At 39.6% G+C, this 21855-nt stretch overlaps 1 protein-coding gene across 9 annotated transcripts in view; it reads right to left on the minus strand.

Annotated features, from left to right (window-relative positions):
• Ezh2 (enhancer of zeste 2 polycomb repressive complex 2 subunit) overlaps positions 1-11321 on the minus strand; it is a 35848-nt gene extending 24527 nt beyond the window's left edge. For 5 of the 9 annotated variants that reach the window (XM_085683725.2, XM_085683720.2, XM_085683724.2 and 2 more), the window contains exons 1-2: positions 11177-11321; positions 10175-10303 (exon numbers count right to left, since the gene is read on the minus strand). In XM_085683725.2, coding sequence (XP_085539851.1) covers positions 10175-10303; positions 11177-11293 — 246 coding nt within the window. In that variant the 5' untranslated portion in view covers positions 11294-11321. The remainder of the gene's footprint in view (positions 1-10174; positions 10304-11176) is intronic. The other 4 variants (XM_085683727.2, XM_085683723.2, XM_085683726.2 and 1 more) reach the window with 1 other exon arrangement.
• Positions 11322-21855: the final 10534 nt, after the last annotated feature.

Raw genomic sequence — 21855 nt, forward strand, 5'->3', positions numbered from 1 at the left:
AGTGTGCAATCACACATGTTTGGATACTCGATGGCTCATTTAACTGGTTCATGCTGAGACACAATGAACTATCAATAATTTCACACATATTTCTATTTCTCCAGAAGAACAATGAAGAAGGTACAGGAAAGTGTTCATCCCAAAAGAAAATGAGAGCTACCATCAATGCTAGGAAAGTCATCCGTCAAGAAGAGAGTGAGGAGACCTCAGCTTCCATCAACCCTAAAGAGAAGCTGAAACATATTTCTGAAACTACCTTAATTCTTCTTCAGGACTTAAGGAAAGAAAGGGAACAAACCCAAGTTTTTGTGCCATGTTTGATGTTGTTATTGTTTGTTTGTGATAAGATGTCATGGTGTCCCTAATTGGCCTAGAACTTGCTTTGTAGACAAGGCTATCCTTGAACTCAAAGATCTTCCTGCCTCTGGCTGGGTTAAAGCTATACACCAGCAAATCTGACAAACTCAAGTTTTTAATTAGCTAGGCATGCTGGTAAGAGATTCTGGTAAGGGCAATATACATAATTTAAATTCAAGACTACTGTTAGGTGAAACAGGAAGAAAAGAAAAAACAGAATGTGTTATGTACCGTGTATTAAGGAAACTCAATAGCAAACATGAGTTTCATTAGCAGTTTTAAGGACAAAGGAGGAGGACTGAAGAAGACAGTCTTAAGAAAAACAAGGGTCTCTAACAGGAGAGGGTCAGAAATAAAAACAAGAATGGTCCTAACTTCTTCATGCAGGTATTTAATGAAAGCTAAGGAATAAACAGCAGTCCATTCCAGATTGTAAACTACTTCCATTTTTGATGTTACACATTTATGTCAAAGAGCCATTACAGACTGGAGACTCCCTTGTAACAAAAGGCTTTCCACCTATGTCACTTCTTATCCCTATTCCTAGTAGGAACATACACAGCCCTTCAGCGTGTGTGTTGGGTGAGGAGAGGTGTTTCTGTTGTTGTTTGGAGACATGGTTTCTGTATAGTCCTGACTGGCATAGAATTCTCTATGAGACCAGCCGGCCTCAACCTTGCAATAACCCTTCTGCATCTGTTTCCTGAGTAATAAGATTATATGCAGCCTTTCAGGTGGATTAGTATGACAGCAATTCTTGATTGTCACCTTGAATTAACTAAAACACAAATTAACTAAATTATTAACTAAAACCCTAATTAACTAAAACCCAAATGGCTGGGTACACCTGTGAGGGATTTTTTATTTATTAAATCATTTCAAGTGGGAAGACCCACTTCTAATCCTGATCTTTGAGGTATGAAGATACATCTTCAATCCAGATCTTTTGAATGGGAAGATCCACCTTTAATCTGGGCCACACCTTCTGCTGGTAGCCTATATAAAAACACAGAAGAAAACTTGCTCTCTCTTTGTCTGTTTGCCTTCAGGTCCCTCACTGGCATTAGAACACTGGATTAAGTGTACACTGAAGACCAGCTAAAACATCTAGTCTCATGGACTAAACAGCTACTAGATTTTGAACCTTCCATTGGTAGACAGCCATTGCTGGGCTAGTTGGACCAGCCTTTAAGCCATGATAGATAGATAGATAGATAGATAGATAGATAGATAGATAGATAGATAGATAGATAGATAGATAGATAGATAGATAGATGATAGATAGATGATTGATAGATAGATAGATAGATAGATAGATAGATAGATAGACAGACAGACAGACAGACAGATAGATAGGTGGATGGATGATAGGTGGATGGATGCCCGGATGGATGGACAGACATATTAGATTCACTCACTCATTCAATCAGTTCTGTTTTACTTTTAAAAAAAAACCCCTCAATTCAGCATGCTATGCAGGTACCACCCAGAAACAGACAGCTGCAGCATAAAATCTGGGACAACCCTGAAAGACACTGGCAAAGGGAAATCTTCACAGTGGGCAGGACTTCAGGTAATACACATGGTCATATGCTTTGTTTGGAAGGAAAAATGGCCAGGTGTACCACTAACTCATGGGCATTATTCAATGGTCAAGAACTTAGAAAGAGCACAATTAGAGTAGTAAGAAAGACATCTGTGGACAGATCTCTCCGAATGGGTGAAGGATGTGAAAATACTTGGTGTCCCATGTAAATGGTCATCAAAAGGTGACTTCAGCTGGAGGAGTTCAATAATCAAGTAGATGACTTGTCTTATGGACAGTCAGTCTCTTTCCTCAGCCATTCCTGTCATTACCCAATGGGCATATAAATAAAGTAGCCACGGTGTGACAGAGATGGGAGTTATACATGGGCTTGACAACAGGGACTGCTACTCACAAAGCCCAAAATGGCTACAGCTGCTGTTGAATGCCAGCTGACAACAGTGGACACCAACACTGAGCCCCAGATGTGGCACCATTCCCTAGAATGACCAGTTAGTGACCTGGTGGCAGGTTGACCACACTGGACTACTTATTCTGGTTATGGACTTGCCTTTCCTTCACCTAATGATTCTATGAAAACTACCACCTATGGACTTACAGAATGCCTTATCTACTATCTTAGTATTCCATACAGTATTGTTTCTGACTAAGAAACTCACTTTATAGCCAAAGAAGCGTGACAGTTGCCCAAGATCCTGAAATCCACCAATCTTATCATGTTCCCCACCATCCTGAAGCAGCTGGCCTAATAGAAAGATAGAACAGCCTTTTGAAGACCAATAGAGCACCAATAAGGTGGCAGTAGTCTGGAGGGCTGGGGCAGAATTCTCCAGAAGATGCTGTATGTTTTTAATCAGCATCCAATACTGGTACAGCTTTTCCCAGAGTTAGAATTCATGGTTCCAGGAATCAATGGATGGAAAAGGAAACAGTTCTACTATCATCCCTAGTGATTCACCAGGAATTTTTGCTTCCTGTTCCCGTGACCTTAAATTCTGCTGACCTAAATATTTTGGTTGCAAAGTGGGAGTTCTGCCAGTAGACACAACATTCCATTGATCTGGAAGCTCAGACGTCTCCCTGGTCTCTTTAGGCTTTTGATGCCCTTAAAGCCAACAGGCTAAGAAAGAAACAGCATTGTTAGGGGAGGTGGTTGATCCAAGAGGTAATTGGATTGCTTCTCTACATTGAGGAAAGACTGTCTGTAGTAGGAGACCCTTTAGGGCATCTCTTGGTGCAACCATGTCCTGTGATTAAAGTCAATGGGAAACTACAACAAGCTATTCCAGGCAGGATGACAAAGGATCCTTCAGGAATGAAGATGGGTCATTCCTCCAGGAAAAGACCCAAGACCAGTTAAGGTGATTGCTGAGAGTGGGGGAAATACAGAATGGGTAGTAGAGGAAAGGTAATTATAAAAACCAGCTAAGACCACACAACCAGTTGTAGAGACATGGATTATAAGGTACGCAAGTAGTTCGGATGTATTTTGTTTAGAATGTGTTTGTAAAGATATTTGTGTGTTCTTTCCTCAATTTCTTTATCATGTACTACAGTATCAATTAAGGGAATATCAGTGGTCATCAAATTTAAGTTTGAGATACTAAAAACCTGTCCCTCAAGGGACATTGCCATCTATTCTAAACTTATAATGTGTTTGTAGGAGGGATAGCCATATCATGCTAGATTTAATTATGAGCTAGTTATTATTTTCATTTGGAAATTAAGCATGACATAAGGAGATGTAATTGTGTGTCCAGTTGACAAGGGGTGGCCTTGTGATAGCTATTCCTCGTGTCAACTTGACTACACATGAAACTAACTAAAATCCAAATGGCTGGGCACACCAAGGGAAATTTTTTTCTTAATTAAATCATTTGAAGTGGGGAGATCCACTTCTAATCCAGATCTTTGAGGTAGTAAGATTCATCTTTAATCTGGGCCACACCTTCTGCTGGCAGTCAAAGGACATGGAAGAAGGAAGTCTACAATCTCTGCCTGCTTGTTCTCACTCTCATTGGCAAGTCAATTCCTTCACTAATGTTAGAGTCTACTTCTTTGGGATTCTGGTATAAACTGAGGACCAACTGAGACAGTCAACCTCATGGACTGACTACTAGTGGATTCTTGGATCTTCCATTGGTAGATAATCATTGTTGGACTAGTTGGAGCACAGCTGTAAGCCATTCTAATAAATCAGCCCTTTATATAAAAGACAGACAGATTCACTACATAAATTCTGTTCCTTAATGCCCTTCCTTGCATCCCCTTCTTCAGAAGTTTAACCCTAAATGAAGGGTTCATAAACAACAAACCTAATTCTACAGTAAAATCCAAGACAGTCTGTTTGGCTAAGGCCATGAGGTTAAACATATCCTTCATTATATGCTGTTCTGCTAAAAACCAGCTTTATTAAAACATTTAAGATCACAAACAGAGCATAGCCCTAAGACATAAACTACAAAATACTCAAAACTCTAGGTGTTTTGGTGTGTCTAAGTCCCAGCACTTGATAGAGATGAAATAAGGAGTTCAAGGGTTCAAGGTCAGCCTGGGCTATGGAACCCTTTCCAAAACAAAAATCAAAACCACAGGGGAAAAATAAAACACCAAAAGGAGAAGAAAAGAAGCCGGCGTGAGGGGCAGGGGACAGATATTGGGACACCAAACCATTGTGTACATGCAGTCTCAAGTATGTACTTCAATAATGGTGTTTTGGAAAGAAAACTAAACCATTACTACCACTGAAAGGAAAGAAACTAAAACCTAAACACAGCATTATGTGAGTTCAGGCCACCTACAAGCTGTGACAGCAAACCTGTTTCAAAAACTAAACAAAGCAGAGCAGTTCCACCAAACATGAACAGGCAAGGCTGTCACAACTCCGGAGAGAGCTACACTTAAATTCTGGTACAGGAGATCCTGCAGAGTCGGCAGCTTCTGCTGATTTTGCCAACAGATAATTAAGGGCTCTCTAACTGATGTGGGATTTCTCTCTGTATGCTGTGATTACCATTAATGAATAAAGAAACTGCTTTGGACCTATAGTAGGGAAGAACTTAGGTAGGTGGGGAGGGGGTACTAAATTGAATGCTGAGAGAAAGAAAGATGGAGTCAGCGAGAAGCCATGGAGCCGCTGGAGACAGATGCTGGAAACTTTACCTGGTTAGCCAAAGCCACGTGGCAATATACAGATTAATAGAAATGGGCTAAATTAATATGTAAGAGTTAGCCAATAAGAAGTTAGAGCTAATGGGCCAAGCAGTGACTTAATTAATACAGTTTCTGTGTGATTATTTTGGGTCTAAGCTAGCCAGGCAGCCGGGAAGAACAAGAGGCCTCCTCCTGCTACACCTAACTCCAGACCAAGAAATCCAACACTCTCCTCTGGCCTTCATGGGCAACAGACACCTAAGTGGTGAACATACATTCATGGAAGCAAAACACCCATATATATATAATAGAATTCTAAAAATACCTCATAACAAACAAAGACACATATATACACGGAGAAGGGGAAGGAGGGAGAGAGGAAGTTAGTTTTAAAAATGGGGCCTAAAGAGATGTCTCAGTGGTTAAGAGACTGCTCTTGAGAAGATCTGGTTTCAATGCTCATCATCTACATGGTGTCTCACAACTCTGTAACTCCAGTTCTAAGGAATCCCACACCCTCTCTGGACTCCTCAAGCACCAGGCATACATATGGTACACAAACATTCAGGCAAGGCCAACTTCACTGAGTTAAGGCAAACTGTAACAACATGTATCTATCATACTAGCTATATCCTGTGTTGAGAATAAAGGTAAAGAGACATTCCATAAAAAGCTAGTATGAGTGAGACAGATGAGAGGGAACCATTTCTCCCTGCGGCACTAAGCAGGTGGCAAGTACTGATTAAAATCTGCTTAAAATCACTAGTAATGGGCCTATAAAGTAGTTCGGAGGGTAAAAGCACTGTCACCAAGTCTGACAAAGTTCAAACCCCAGAATCTATATAATAGAGACAGACAACTCCCACAAGTTGTCGTGACCTTCACAAATGTACACACACATGCACACAAAACTAAATGAATAAATAAATACATAAATAAAATGTAAAAAAATTAAAGTGCATTCTTTCAAGAAATGCCAGTAAATTGTTTGTTTCCTAAAAAAGCAGACAGCTAAGAATAAGACAATTCGACCCCCTAATTGTCCACTGTTGGGCAATCCTTTGCTGCCTTGACAGTCTAAAACAAAAGGACTAGGTAGGAAACCTAATGAATTACCCTTAATGGCAGTACCAGCTACCTAGGTCACACCTTGGACATCTTGAAATAACGACAGCATGATCACAGCTGATGGCCCTCACTCCCACAGGCAGCCTTGGCCAGGGCTGTTAGAGGTGGTACCAGACTTTTCGCCACCACATGCCTGGACCAGAGAGGGATCACTTTCCCCAGGTATCTAACCAGGGACTCCTTGGACCATGGCTAGAGACAAGGCTCCACACTCCTGGTACAACACACAAACAGCGACTGGTGCTAAGCAGGCTGAGGCTGACCCAAACACCCCTTCTTCAGCTACATAAGCAGGCTACCCAGGCTCAGGGACTTGGCTAGGATACATTCTCCTCTGCTATCTTCCCTGATGCTGTAACATTTAGCCCAACAAAGGCTTCTCTCAAATGGTCTCGGTGGTGCAAGCTAAGCTGGAAACTCGGAGAAAGCAGCAGCAAAGCAGAGCAGTGGAGCAGCACCGGCAGGGGCTGCAGCAGTCACTTGGTCGAGCCGTGGACCCAGGCAACCTGCCTCTGCTGGGGTTAAGGCCAGGCACCACACCAGCTTTCAAACCTTGAGTTCTTATCATCTCAAAACTTGCAAGAAAAATGCTACTGTAGAGAAGCTTAAGAATGTATCTGAGGACTGGGGTGTTGCAAAATGGTAGTGTTATTTTTAATTATGTGCATGTGGGTATGTACACCTGAGTAGGGGTTCTTGAGGAGGCTCAAAGAAAGCTATGGAGCCCCTAGAGTCCCAGAGTTACAGGCAACTGTGAGTCACATAACAGTGCTTCTGGCAGCAGAACCCTGCTTCTTTTCTTACTGCATGTATGTCTGTGAGGATGCCAGATCCCCTGAAAACGGAGTTACAGACAGTTGTGAGCTACCATGCAGGAGCTAGGAATCGAACCTAGATCCTCTGGAAGAGCAGCTAGTGTTCTTAACGGCTGAGCCATCTGGGGAGAGAAGAATCCTAACAGCCTACAATACAATTTTTTTTTCTTTGCACATTGTAACTAAACGTCCTCTTTACAACCACCTGAGTAAAGGCACTAAGCCACAAAATCAAGTGTTACCTGTAAGTCAGATCCAGTTTTTCTTCAACAAAAATGATCAGTGTAAATTGCACTTACATGTTTTATTATTATTTTAACATAACTCTTTTTTTAAAAAATTACTTGTATCATAAGCCAATAATTTTAATTGCCTCAGATATTACCAGAAAGAGCAAACCTGCATAATATATTAAGTCCAAAAGTTTTAAAATTCTTCATGAATATAAAAACTATTATATCTACCTAATGCTATTTCTATTGCTAACAACCCCACATTTAAATGCACACCAAAATTCTCACTTTTCTCATTAATAAGACACAGACACTTATTCTCCTAAATATAAACACATATTCTCCTAGAGATATACATGGCAGGTTATTTTATTAAACTACTTATCACATCATTTACCAAGCAGACAGACATTATCTAAGCAAGGCATTCACAGTACAAAAAACAATCTACACTCAAAATAATGAAGGGCAAGTGTGGTGGCATGCACCTTTAATTCCAGCACTCAAGAGGCAAGGGCAGATGGATCTCTGTGCTGGAAGCCAGTCTGGTCAGCAACAGTGAGCTCCAGGCCAGCTAAACCTACACAGTGAGATTCTATCTCAAAAAACAACAAATCATTGAAGAAAAATTACTGCACAGTTTTTAGTGGGGGGAAAAAATGACAAATATGTGAGAAAATACACTAAGAACATCAAGAGCAATGCCAATTTCTTTATTAAACCTAGGGGAGAACAACTGAAAAAAAATTATGAGATTCAAAATTTTTCGAGTTGTTAAGATAAAGTTAGTCACTTGGAAACTGTATTTTGGTAAACAGTCACATAATAGCAATAGGTATGTATCCTTGGTATTGCTTAATGGCATCTTGATGCTGAATAATTCTTTAAAAGATTATCTGAAGACCAAAAAAAATTAATTAAAGCAAAACATATTGTCACTGCCTTCAGGTCAGAAATATGTATTAATGAACAAAGGCATTAAAGAGATGGCTTAACCATTGGAAAACTTATGGTTCTTGCAGAGAACCTGAGCTCAGTTTTTACGATCCATGTCAGGTTGCTCACAACAGCCTGTAACTTCAGTTCCAGAGGACCAGATGCCCTCTTTTGGCCTCCCCAGAAGAGAGGGAGGAGTGATGGGCGTGATGGAGGAGCAGAGCGGTGCAGGTACCAGGGCTAACATCAATGGTGGGTTATGTCCTGTGCAGCAGCCCAGTGCGCAAGCAGATGCAGACTCAGCCCCCGAACAAGCTGTCCGGCTGTATGATGTAAAGTCCCCAAATAATCAATAGAAATATGTTACAAACAAACAAAAGTACTCAAAACTTAATATATCTACAAGCACCATTAACTGGACACAGTAGCATGTGTGTGTGTGTGTGAGAGAGAGAGAGAGAGAGAGAGAGAGAGAGAGAGAGAGAGAGAGATTAAATAATTAATGAATTTACTCTTGAATGAAATACTATAAATTTTAAAAAGGTCACCAGACAAAACTTTCAAATGAAGGGGATAGAGAGACGGCTCAGTAATTAAGAGCACTTGCTGCTCTTGCAGAAGACCTGAGTTCAGTTTCTAGCACTTACAAGGTAGCTTATAACCAGCTTTAACTCCAGTTCCAGGGGAATGGGTTCCTTCTGATCTCTACAGATACAAGGCACATACACTCATACACATAAAATAAAAATAATTTTTTAAAATGGGAGCTTTATTATGTGATCCTAATTAAACTTGAATTCACAGATATCTGCCTGCGTCAGATGTGGGCTATTACACCCCATTCAAAAATAAATCTTAAACAAATAAACAAACCTTGCAAAAGAATCACCTGAAAGCCCCGTCTTAGAATGTTCATCGGCACAGAAAAGCACCCCTTTACCTTTCATATGATAATGAAAGTTATCACCTCCAGTGTCTACTCTTTATCCAATAATGGGGAAGGTATCAGTATAAAACATATATTTATAAAATTATAAATCAGACTTTAAAGAGTTGCTACCTAACAAATTACAAATAACTAGGAGCCTTTCCAAATCATGTATTCTCACCAGGACCACACCGTTAACATCAAAGTCACCATAAGGATCATGTATGTAGCTACTTAAGTTTTTGAAGTCTGTGTGTCATACCACCTCCACAGCAAATTATGGTTTGCTTATTGTAATATGGTATATTTTTAAATTCTCATTAAATAATTACTTTAAAAAAAATAGATGTCCCCCCACGTTTATACACTCATAAATAATCTATTACAATGGTATAATCTTAATTCCAAATTACTTCTTTTTCCTTTAGTTTCCATTTAACACCCTACACCTTTCTACATAAAACAGGCACCTAAACAGAAATGCTCAACCTGAATGCTAACAATGACCTCTCTTCTGTTTAGACCTTTGCCATTCCCCCTCATCTTGCTGGAAGCATGCTTTGGTGAAAGATTTAATTACAGACCCTACCATAGAACTTTTGTTTGAGATTATAATCTGATGGTGATTAAGATCTACCTCACTCAGAAAAGAAAACACCAATCTCAACACTGAATTTTTTAAATTTTCATAGAAGCCTTAGCCTTTAAACAAAATACATAAGCTTTCTAAGTTCATAAATATGAAAAAAAGTTTGCTTACCACGTGGCTAATTTATATTAAGGAGACAAGGAGGAAAGCAATTGCAAGTTAGGAGGCTTTGCTCTAAATACTGAACTGATGAGCATTTTAGAGATTTGATTTCAAAGTTATTTTTAAGTCTAATATGCTTGGACACTCTGACCAGGAATTGCTTGTAGTGTGACAGAAGGCTGCCATTCATACACATCGAAGCCAACAGCAGTTAGAGAGACATCCTGAAGCCAGGAACTTCTTCCCAACAAGCAATAAACATTCCAATAAGAAAAACAACAACAACAAATATGTGGATAATTATTACAACACGTTGTGGTCACCAACCTCCCTAGTCCCGCGCAATGAGCTCACAGAAGTCATGATGTGCACAGGTTGTATCCTTCGCTGCTTCCATTCTTGGTTTAAGGTTTCTGTTCTTTCCAAAATTTTCTGACGATTGGAACTAAACATTGTCTTTTAAAAACAAACAAAAAAATGGTTCATTGTTACAATAGAAAGCATCTCTAAAGCATGTTAAAGTCTAGTAAATCCTCAAAAGTACCATGACCATGTCCTCAAATGGACACAGACTGTATACACTACACCACAGACTCCCACACACTAATAAATACAAAAACATCGCCCCTATTACTTCATTGTAAATGAGACAGGAACAGGAAATGACTTCCATCCTCTTTGTTTAACTTTGTATTTCAGAAATCACAATGACTTTAGAAAAACAAATGTCTGTTTGGGCCCAGAGTCTACACAGGCAGTGCAAAGGTACACTGAAAAGACTAATTTCCAATCAGGCTAAGTAATCTTTAGACTAAAGTATTTCTGTTACCATTAATGAGCATGATTTTTTTTTCCTGAGAAATCTCATGTACCCCATGCTGACCTCAAATTCATTTATATCCCATGATGATCTTTAACTTCTTTATGATTTTATGTCATTGTTGATTCACGGGCCTGTACATGTATGTGCTGGAGCACTCCTACGGAGGTCGGAGGACGTGTGTGACGTGGTTCTCTCCTTCCACCACGAAGGTCTCAGGATGGAAACCAGGCCGTCAGGCTTGGCAGTGAGTGTTTGCCTGATGATCCTGATCCTCCCGCCTCTACCTCTCAGGTGCTGGGATGAGAAGCCACACCACTCCACCAAGCAGTCATGATGCCATTTTAATTAAGAAAGATCAAGGACCATAGCTTTCAAATCTTCATTGATTTTACTATAAATATGAATTTGACTGAAATGTATCATTTCAAGAAAAACTATTTAACTTGAGGGGGGTGAAGGAAACTAGTTTCAATTATATATGCAATTTTGTAAGAGATTAAAATTACCTTTACTTCATCAGCTCTTCTGAACCTCTTGAGTTGTCTCAGTCTCATGTACTCTGATTTTACACGTTTCCGCCAACAAACCGGTCCCTTCTCAGATTTCTTCCCAGTCTGGCCCATGATTATTCTAAAAGCAATGATTTCATATTAAAATCATTTATATAATCTGTTGAATAAGATCTTTTAGTCCCAAGAAAGCTGATATCAACAAATCAATTTTTACTGATGACATTTGTAGAGAAATACTTATGTGTTCTGTACGGTTAGATCTTGGAAATGTGTCATTGAATGATTTCATTTAATAACATCACTTAAAGCATATTTTTATTTATAAATAGTCTATCATCCTAAATAGTAACGGTTTACAAAAATGTGATCTCATTACAGGAATTGCGTATATTATACCACAAGCTAGTTTTTACTCCACAAATTTCACATTTTTATAAAGAAAAAATGTAAAACATCAAGTTTTTAATTGTTAAAAGACTATTATAGGGGCTAGAGAGATGGCTCAGTGATTAAAGGTGCTGGCTGCTCTCCCAGAGGACCCAGGCCAATTTCCAGAACCTACATGCCAGCTCACACCCACCTTTAACTCCATTTCTAGGAATCTGACACCATCTTCTGGCCTCCTCAAGCTTCAATCACACAATGGTGCACAGACATAACATGTAAGCACAACACCCACATATACAAAATAAAATACATCTTTAAAAGCTATTATAGAAGCAATGTGTAAACGAATCTTACTCCCAATATTCACAGACTTCACATTTATGGACTCAACAAATCTCTGTTCAAAAATATTCAATAAAAAAAATATTTCCAGAAAATAGGAAACAAAACAAAACTTGAATTTGTTACACACTAAGTACTATGTGTTCCACACAAAAAATGAGGGTAAGCACACACTGCTATAGTCCACAGATCCCTAGCCAATTTCCAACACTCGAAGCATTGTCTATCCCACATATCACTTTGGCTCTATGGAGCCAGATCTACAACGGTCACCTCTACAGTGAACACGTACAAACTTCCGGTAATTTTCCCTAAACAGTACTAAACGACAAACAGCAACTATTTACATAGTGCCTGCATTGTCTTAGTTACTGTAAGAATACTACAGGTAATCTGAAGTATACAGAAGATCTGCACAGGTTATGTCAATTATCTTGCCATTTTATATAAGGAATCCATGAGTTTCAGTATCCAAAGGGCTACTTCGATCAATCTCCCGCATATGTAAAAGGACCACCGCAGCTGCAAAAGGTGCATTTCATACAGCACTAAGAATAGAAAACATACAGGATAATAAGGGCAAATCAGGGTCAGGTGTGGTGGCGCACGCCTTTAGTCCCAGCACTTGGGAGGCAGAAACAGGCAGATCTCTGAGTTCAAGGCCAGCCTGGTCTAAGTTCCAGGACAGCCAGAGCTACACAGAGAAACCTTGCTTGAACGGACGGAACGAGAGAGAGAGAGAGAGAGAGAGAGAGAGAGAGAGAGAGAGAGAGAGAGACAGAGAGAGAGAGACAGAGACACAGAGAGACACAGAGAGACACAGAGAGACACAGAGAGACAGACAGACAGAGAGAGAGAGGGAGGGAGGGAGGGAGGAAGAAAGAAAGATCCTTTCCCTCCACACAACCAGACCACACTTGTCCATTCTAATCCTGTGATGGTGTCTTTGCTTCTTGTGCTACTTTTACTCACATGTAGGGTTTTGTGAGCAAGAGGAAAGAAAAACACAGCAAATGCAAAGTAAATGCTTCTAATTTATCTCTAGTTGTAGACTCTGAGCCAGTTATATATCAACGTGGAAACTAACTATAGTTCAGACAAATAACACATTCTAGAGCCTGTACCTGAAGTCTAAACCATGTCCTTTTCTAGAACATTTCGTATACAAGGATTAGAGCCATACTGAATCTTCAGGAGATCACAAGAACATTTCTAGCTGGATAAAATTCTACGATTTTCAAATTTATCTTGAAAGCAACAGGAAACCAGAATGCTGTATAAAAGGAGAGAAGAGGTGATTTACATTCTGAAAAGATGAGGCTTGGCAGCCATACAGAAACAGAAGAGGAGACAGAGGAACTGAGAGAGTTAACTGTGTGGCAGGCTAGATGCCACTACAGAGCAGTCTCTGAAGCAGAGGATGCTAGTTTAGAACACACTGGAGACCAGAGAGAAAAGTAGTCACTTAGTCCCCAGCTGGTTGGCACTAGAGGTGGAAGAAACTACGAGGTGGGAGTCGCCGGAGGAAGGCACTGGCTACAAGCCTTGAAAGAAGACTTTCTTTTCAGGCCCTTTCCTATTCTCTCAGCTTCTTGTCCATCAGAGGTGAAGAGCTGACTCCTCCACAAGTCCCAAATTCCACCAGTGCCATATTACAGTTAAAATCATAATTTTCACTGTCCACTACCACCACTGTAAATAAATTCTTCACTATCAAGAGCAGGGTTTTTACTCATTTATAAAATCTCAGAGACTGTCTCTGAGTCTGGCAATAATGACTTAAAAACAAATGCAGGTTTATCAGTCATTTAAACTCAGAGTGAGTCACCTGTGTCTTATTAACACATCACTTGTAAGGTTTAGCTCTGCTGCAAGGAAGGAAAGGAAGGGTGGACATCCTGGCCTATCTATGCAGACGCCAGAAAGAAAACAAAGAGGGGAGAAAAAAGAGGAAAAGGGAGAGGAGAGGAGCAGAAGGGAGCGAGCGGAGGAGAGTAGAGGGAAGGAGAGGAAAAGGAAGGGAAAAGGACAAAGAAAGAAATGAAGAAAAAGGAAATGCGCCCAATTCCTAAGAAACCAGGAGAAAGGAGCATGAATCTCAGGGACACATAGGATCCTGGCTGAGCTATTCTAATGACAACACTTGAGCCCTACCACCAAGCGAATAGCAAAATCAATTTCAATAACTGCTCAGTTATATGAGCTTTAAAAAAATACATGCAACCCCCCCACTCATACACACAGACACACAACAAACTAACTACTTTGGGTTAGGTTTTCTAACCATCACAGATGGTATCTGACACTTAGTGCTAAGACCATATATACAATTACATCAACTCATGTTGGATGGCTTTTCAAAACTGTTGTGTTTTCAAAACCATCATCACAAAGAACAATTGAACAGTACCTCGATTTTGCAGCAAACGCTCCCTCCATTTTCTCTTTCTGTTCCATAGGGACGGAAGCCCCTATGAAGTGGTAAAAACACGATCAGACAACAAGCCCAGGGCTTCTACGCTTCCCAAGGAAATCAGGTGCGAACTACACCATGGAAGATAAATAAGCTTTGCCTAAAAGACACACCTGGCTCTCCTGACCCAGCTGCCAACAACTAAGAGACTACAAGAACTGAAAACAAAGTAGTTCCCAAGCAGTACTGTGGCCCTGATACCTTCTTAAAGTCCTTGCTAATCAAGACAGCAGTTAGTCTTTTCTCTTGCCTAATAAATGTTTCTTTTTGTACTTGACTGAAAAACTGATACACAAACTACTTATCTTTCCAACTAAATTAGCAGCTTTAACCATGGCTCTTAACTAACTAAATATCAGGCTAAATAAGGTCAAATCCAACCCCCAAAAAAAGTATGATTATAAGATTCTCCATGTTTTTTCCTTTAAAAAATACTCTTTGGCTTTTCTGTGTCAATATCACCCTGTAAATGGCCTAAGACCCACCAAACTTTCTGCAAGATCCGCACTAAGAAGCAGCCCCACGAAGTGCCACAGCACAAGAAGGGCAATGACTCTGTATGCCCAGGGAAAGAGACATCATGACAGGAAACAGAGTAGCTACAAAGGGCACACTAAGCCTGCTTTCTGAAAAAGGACCAAACTACAACGAAGCTTGTGCGGAGGCTGGAGTACACTGAGCCTAACTGCCGCCTAAGATGATGCTGGCTAGGAAAAGATTCAAGCAATCTGAAGTGTGTGTGTGGGGGGGGGGGGACCGACAGTAAGAGAAAGGGCCAAGTGATCCAGTTCTGAGCTGATTTTGTTATAAAGACAATAAAATAAAAGCTTTTATAGTACAAGGCTGCCATAAAAGGACATATTTTGAAAACCACATCTGTCTCCAGCAGCATTTTTTAATATTTCTTTGTGTGTGTATGGGCACACACTTGCCATGGTGCATGTGAGGTCAGAGGACGCCTTTCAGAAGTTGGTTCTTTCCACCCTGAGGGTCCCAGGGACTGAACTCAGTTTGGAGCACCTTAACCTCTTCAGGTATCTTACCAGCCCTTTTCAATTGCATTTTAATATTTAAATGTTTTGATGGCAGTTGTTAGCCTCAAGATTTATTTTCAGTTAGAATCTACTGCTTTAATATATATTGAAAAGTCAATGGTTATTAAGATTTTTAAGGATAACATAAAAAGAACATATTTAGACATTTGAATGACAAACTATTAAAAATTGGCTTAAAAAAAGCAAATCTTGTGCCTGAGGGGAAATGCATAAAATACACAACCTGTGCAAAGAAAGTTCCTAAGAGAATCCAAGAAATGCAGCTGCCTAGACCATATGAAACCTTGTATCAAAAGTAAACAAAGAAATCATGCTGGAAAACTGAGTCTCCAGAAGCAGAAAGCAAATCACCAGTTATAAAGATCATCTAAAAGGATTAAAGAAACAATCAAACTACTAGAAAAAAAACATAAGGAAAGCAATTCAGGACACTGAAACGGGCAAGAACTTTATTTTTTTGTGAAAGATCCCAAATACAGGGGGCTGGAGAGTTGGCTCAGTGGTTAAGAGCATAGCCTGCTCTTCCAGAGGTCCTGAGTTCAATTCCCAGCAACCACATGGTGGCTCACAACCATCTGTAATGAGGTCTGGTCCCCTCTTCTGGCCTGCAGACATACACACAGACAGAATATTGTATACATAATAAATAAATAAATATTAAAAAAAAAGATCCCAAATACAGTAAACAAAAGCAAAAGATACACAAATAGGTAAACAGGATATATCAAACTCATAACTTCACATAGCAAAGGGAACAATTACAAAGCAACCACATAAGTGAAGAGATAACCTGTGAATGAATATTTGCAAACCATATAGCTAACAAAGGGTTAATAGTCAGACTACATAAGGAACTCAAAAGGCTATGTTAAAAAAATACTATAAAGACTTGGTCAACTACAAGTCAACAACTACGTAACTCCTGCAGTTAATCTTCCTGCAATTTCCTAAGATATGGGAAAGGATTTGATTGGGAGGTGCACACTTCTAGTCCACCTCTGCCCACATGAGAACACAATGAGAGGACTGGGATGAACACTAAAATGTAAGTTCTACAGACTATATGGCAGAAAAGATTAGACACTTTTTTAAAAAGTTCTCTGAACTTAAAAGTTGGTGCCATTAACCATACAGATGCCACAGGGCATCTCATCTCCCAAACTGCCCTAATGGAGAAAGACTAGGTGGGATACCCAATAGTAACTTGGAGAAGTTTTCTTTTCTAGAATACGTATGGTACAACTTTCACTTCTTTAACTATAATGATAAATTACCTAATTGGCAACCAGTAAGCTCAAACTAGACAATTTACAGTTTTTAATTTATTTACTTATTTAAAGTTTTGTTTGTTAAGAAAGGATCTCACTATGTAGCCTAGGTTAACCTCAAACTGACTGCAGTCCTGCTTCAGGCCCCAAAATGCTGGGATTACAGGTATGAACCATAAGACTTATGTTAAGACTACATTGTCTTAAAAATGTTCTTTTTTTTAATGATGCTAAAGATTAAATAAAGCAAGCCTTCATGTATGTTGTATGCTAAGCAAGCACATTACTATTGAACTATACCGCTGTAATTAGCAAATTTTGATTTGTTTACAACACTGGTTCAGGTACCAGTCAGATAGCTCAGGGGATAAGGGTATTTGCTGATGACCTGACAATGAAGGAACCTTAAACATTTGCCTCCATCAGACCCACTATGGGAAGCACCCCTCCTCGGCAGTATAAGAAAGCAAGCTGAGGGGCTGGAGAGATGGCTTAGAGGTTAAGAGCACTGGCTGCTCTTACAGAGGTCCTGAGTTCAATTCCCAGCACCCATGCGGTGGTTCACAACTATCTGTAATGAGATCTGGTGCCTTCTTCTGGCCTGCAGGCAGAACATTGCATTTATAATTCAAACAATGGCACTGAGCAAGCTAGGAGGACCAAGCCATTCACTGCAGCAGTCCTCCATGGTCTCTCCTCAGTTCCTGCCTCCAGGTTCCTGTCTTGAGTTCCTGTCTCGTTTCCCTCAGTGATAGTTTTTAATATAGAAATTTAAGTCAAATAAGACCTTTCTTTCCCATTTTTTGCTTTTGGTCAGAATGTTCAATTTTCTCAGCAGACCCTCCTAGAAATTATTACTTTTATTTAACAGTGGATAGAAATAGCAGTGAATGCCTGTAATCCAAGCATTCACTTGGATTACAAAGCAAGCAAGACAAACAGTTCAGGGCTAGTCTCAGTTACATGAGACCATGTTCTCAAAATAAAGGAAAAAAATAAGCATCATCTTTATGCATAACTTAAACTTTCTATTTTTGGTAGGCAAATACTCTCCAAAGACATAAAATTACTTAAGGAGAGAAATGGGATAACTCTAACATTGACTTCCTCTATGCTGTTCAAGCAACATTTCCATTAGCTACAAGTACTCACTGATTAATTTAGAAAGGTTACTTCCCCCACCTTCCCTGACTCTAAAATATTTTTAAAGATTTATTTATCTTTGTTTTATGTGCATTGGTGTTCTGTCTGTCTGTACGTTGTGTGAAGGTGACAGATTCTCCTGGAACTATATAGACAGTTGTGAGCTGCCATGTGGGTGCTGGGAATTGAATCTGATTCCTCTGAAGAGCAGCCAGTGTTCTTAATCACTGAGTCATCTCTCCAGCCCCTACACCTGTGTTTGTTGTTGTTTGTTTGGGGTAGGGGAGTTTCAAGACAGGATTTTTCTGGGTAGCCCTGGCTGTCCTGGAAAACTCTGTAGACCAGGCTGGGCTTGGACTCTGAGCCCTTCTGAGTGCTGGGATTAAAGGCATGTGCCACCACCACCTATCTTATAAAACATGTTAGGAATTTAAAAATAAACTTGTCAACTTTGTTTATACTATAAAACAATTTGAAAATAATACATCTAAGTTAGAATTTCATAAATAGTACTGTAGCTTTTTGCTACCAAATGATAGACAAATTAAAAGAACTTATAAGTTTACATAATGCAAATTTTGTCTACATGGGTGTGTGTGCAGGTGTGCATGCATGTATGCATAAGCCTGTGTTAACCTGAGTATAGTCCCTCAGGTACCAACCACCCTGTTTTTCCGAAACAAGAAACTCAATGATGAGGCTAGGCTGCCTCCTCAACCCTGGTTTGACAAGCATGCACCATAACACCCAGCTTTTTCTTTCATATTGATTCTTAGGATCAAACTCAGGTCTCCATGCTTATGAAAAGTACTTTATTGACTGAGCTATCTCACCCACCCAAGACAATTTTTTATATAAACTTAAGAGAAGATGCTCCTTTCCCCAGTTAAGTGTAGATTTACTTTTACACTAAAATGCATGATTTTCAACAAATTCAAAAGTAAAATATTGAAGAGCAAAAGCATGTGAAAAGATGTTGAGAGCCCCTCAAAACAAACAAACAAGTCAGGCATGGTGGTACTTGCCTGTCCCAGCACTTAGAAGGCAGAGGCACGCACATCTCTTCCAGCTCCAGGCTAGGCTGGTCTACATATTGAGTTCCAGGGCAACACAGTGAGACTCTGTCTAAAAACAGCAAAACCCACATACCCATTTGGACGACCACTATCCAAAGAACAGAAAATAAACTGCAAATGACAACACACACCAACAAACTGGAGATGATGGAGGCAAAAAAATCACGAGTTCAAGACTAGCATGAGAGAAGTAGGAAGATTCTGTCTCAAAATACTTAGCCGGTATAGTGGAACATACTTGTAATCCCAATAGTTAGGCGGCTAAGGCAAGGTGTGAACCCTAAATGTAAGGTCAGCCTGGGCTACGTATTGAGTTCAAGGCCAGCCTAGCCTACATAACTGGAACCTTTGTGTTGGAGGAGGTGTGGTAAGGTGGGGGTGTAAAACTGTATACTCGTTATAGAAAATAGTGCTGAAGTTCCTCAAAAATTAAAGACTGTGGCTGAGCAGTCTCCCATTTGAATATGCAACCAAAAGAATTCCAATCACAGCCAGAATATGGGGTAAAAGCAGGAGGAGCCAGAGTAAAGGGTTAGGGGAGAGAAGAAATTCAGAGCAGGGGGAAGAATTTGTCCAATATTTATTGCAGCACCATTCAAAATAGCCAAAAGACAGAAACCACCCACATGTCCATTGGCTCATGATGTAACAGATTTTAAAATATGGTTTATATCTATCATGAGATAGTAAAATGCCTTTTAAAAAGGCAATTCTGGAATTTTTGATTTTTCTTTTGTTCATTTTGCCTGCTTGCTTTCTAAAGACAGAGAAAAATTTAGAGTTGGACTGGTAGGGAGAAGCAACCATTATCAGAATAAACGATATCAAAAATTTTTTGGTTAAAAAAAAAGAAAATTGTGACACACCCTACAACACAGACGAACTTCATACACTTAGGAAAACAAGCCAATCACAGGAAAACAGATAGTCCATTTCCATTCATATAAAGTTGATGTGAAGGTAATTTCAGTTTTTAAATTATTGAAATTTGTCCTGTGTTCCTGGAACACATTGTTAAATAAGTGTGGTTCTGTTATATGTCATTTTAATGTTTTTCTTGCTTTAAGTCTTTTTCTATGACTTACTCGCTGCTATTTAACACTTATTTTGTACTACTTGAAATGATGTTAGACAAAGGGTAAATTCAAAAGATTTCATTATTCAAGTTCAAAATGGGTCACAAAGCAACAAAGACAGCTTGAAGCGTCAACACACATTTGACCTAGTAACTGCTCAAGAGTGTACCAGGAAGTAGCAGTCTAGCAAGTTATGCAAAGGAGATGAAGCCTTGAAGATGAGGAATGAAGTGACTGGCAGTGGCAGCTGACAAAGCCAACTGAGAACAATTACTGAAGCACCTCTCACAACTACACAAGAAGCTGCCACAAAACTCTGTGCACCACCCAATGGTCATTTGCATTCAAGACAAACTGGAAAGGTGAAAACATTCAGTAAATGGGTACCTCATGATGAAAAGTCAACACTGACGTTTTGAACTGTTCTCCTCTCTTTGTCTATGCAACACTTATCTATTTCCCCACCTGACTGTGATACACACAAAAAAAGGGGATTATACACAACAACCAGGACAACCAGCTCAATGGTTAGACCAGGAAACTCCAAAGTAATGTCCAAAGCCAAGCTTGCACCAAAAGGTTATGGCCACAGTGCAATCCACTACAGCTTTCTGAATCCTGAAAAAATCTTTATGTCCAAGACGTGTGCTCAGCAAATCAACAACATACACCAAAAACTACAGCACTTGCAGCCAGCACTAGCCAACAGAAAGCCCAACTTTTCTCCACAGTAACACCTGACTGCATATCATACAACCAATACTTCAAAAAGTTGAATAAATTGGGCTATGAATTTTTACCTCATCCACCATAATCCCCTGACTTTTCGCTCACCAACCATCACTTCTCCAAATACCTCAACAACTTCTTGGTGGGAAAACACTTCCATAGCCAGCAGGATGCAAAAAATACTTTCCAAAAGTTTGTCAAATCACAGAGTGTAGCAATGCAATACTCTGAAAACATCTCTTCCATTCTAAGACTGGAACTTTTCCTGTACCTCACACCCAAGCTAATAATATACCTTGAGGTCACTTAAGACTTAAGACTGCTAACCTACTATGTACGCACATTGCTTACCTGCCTTTAAAAGAACAATGTAACAAACTATCTTTACTTGCCTTGGATTTCCCATGTAATCAACTTTTACAAATGAAGCTAATGTATAGCTGGAATCTTAAATTGTACGTTCTTCCATGCCCCTGATCCAGAGTAATACATGTATGTCATTTCCTGAGAGCAGCAAATACAGAAGTTGAAAGCAACTTCCTAAAATCTACCATAAAGGTTGAAAGCAACTTGTGGTTATTGGCTGATAAGCAATGGTGTTTGTTATCTGGGTCAGTTGGGTTCAGTTGGAGCCAGTGACTTAATCCCTTGTAAAACTCTGTTAAAGATTTCTTTAAAAGTATCCTATTCCTTCACCATGTGATGCTTTCTGTGCATTTCAATAAATACAGAGTGAAGCCTTTCATTAAGGACAGACCTATACAGCTGATATGACAGGCACATAGCTCATACAACAGTCACAGGGACAGATCCACAAGACAGCTCTTCCAGCAGGTACAGATTCAGATTCATGCAACAGACAGAGGACAGAACATAGAGGGCTATGAAGTAGAATAATCACTCTTTTGGTTAAACAACTCCAAAAGTGCTTTGATTTTCTTTCCTTAGGGAAGCATCAGTGCATTATTGACAACTCAAGAGTGAATCCTGATACATTATAATCCATGAAGTAGAGCAGTTTGTTTTGTTTTGTTTTATACACTATAGAAAGAAATGAAATTTATTTCTTCTATTCCAGGCATGGGGGTACATATCTTTAAGCTCAACATTCATTAGACAGGGGG

The sequence above is a fragment of the Myodes glareolus genome, chromosome 25 (assembly GCF_982192425.1).
Source record: "Myodes glareolus chromosome 25, mMyoGla1.1, whole genome shotgun sequence".
In the NCBI taxonomy this organism is placed as follows: Eukaryota; Metazoa; Chordata; class Mammalia; order Rodentia; family Cricetidae; genus Myodes; species Myodes glareolus.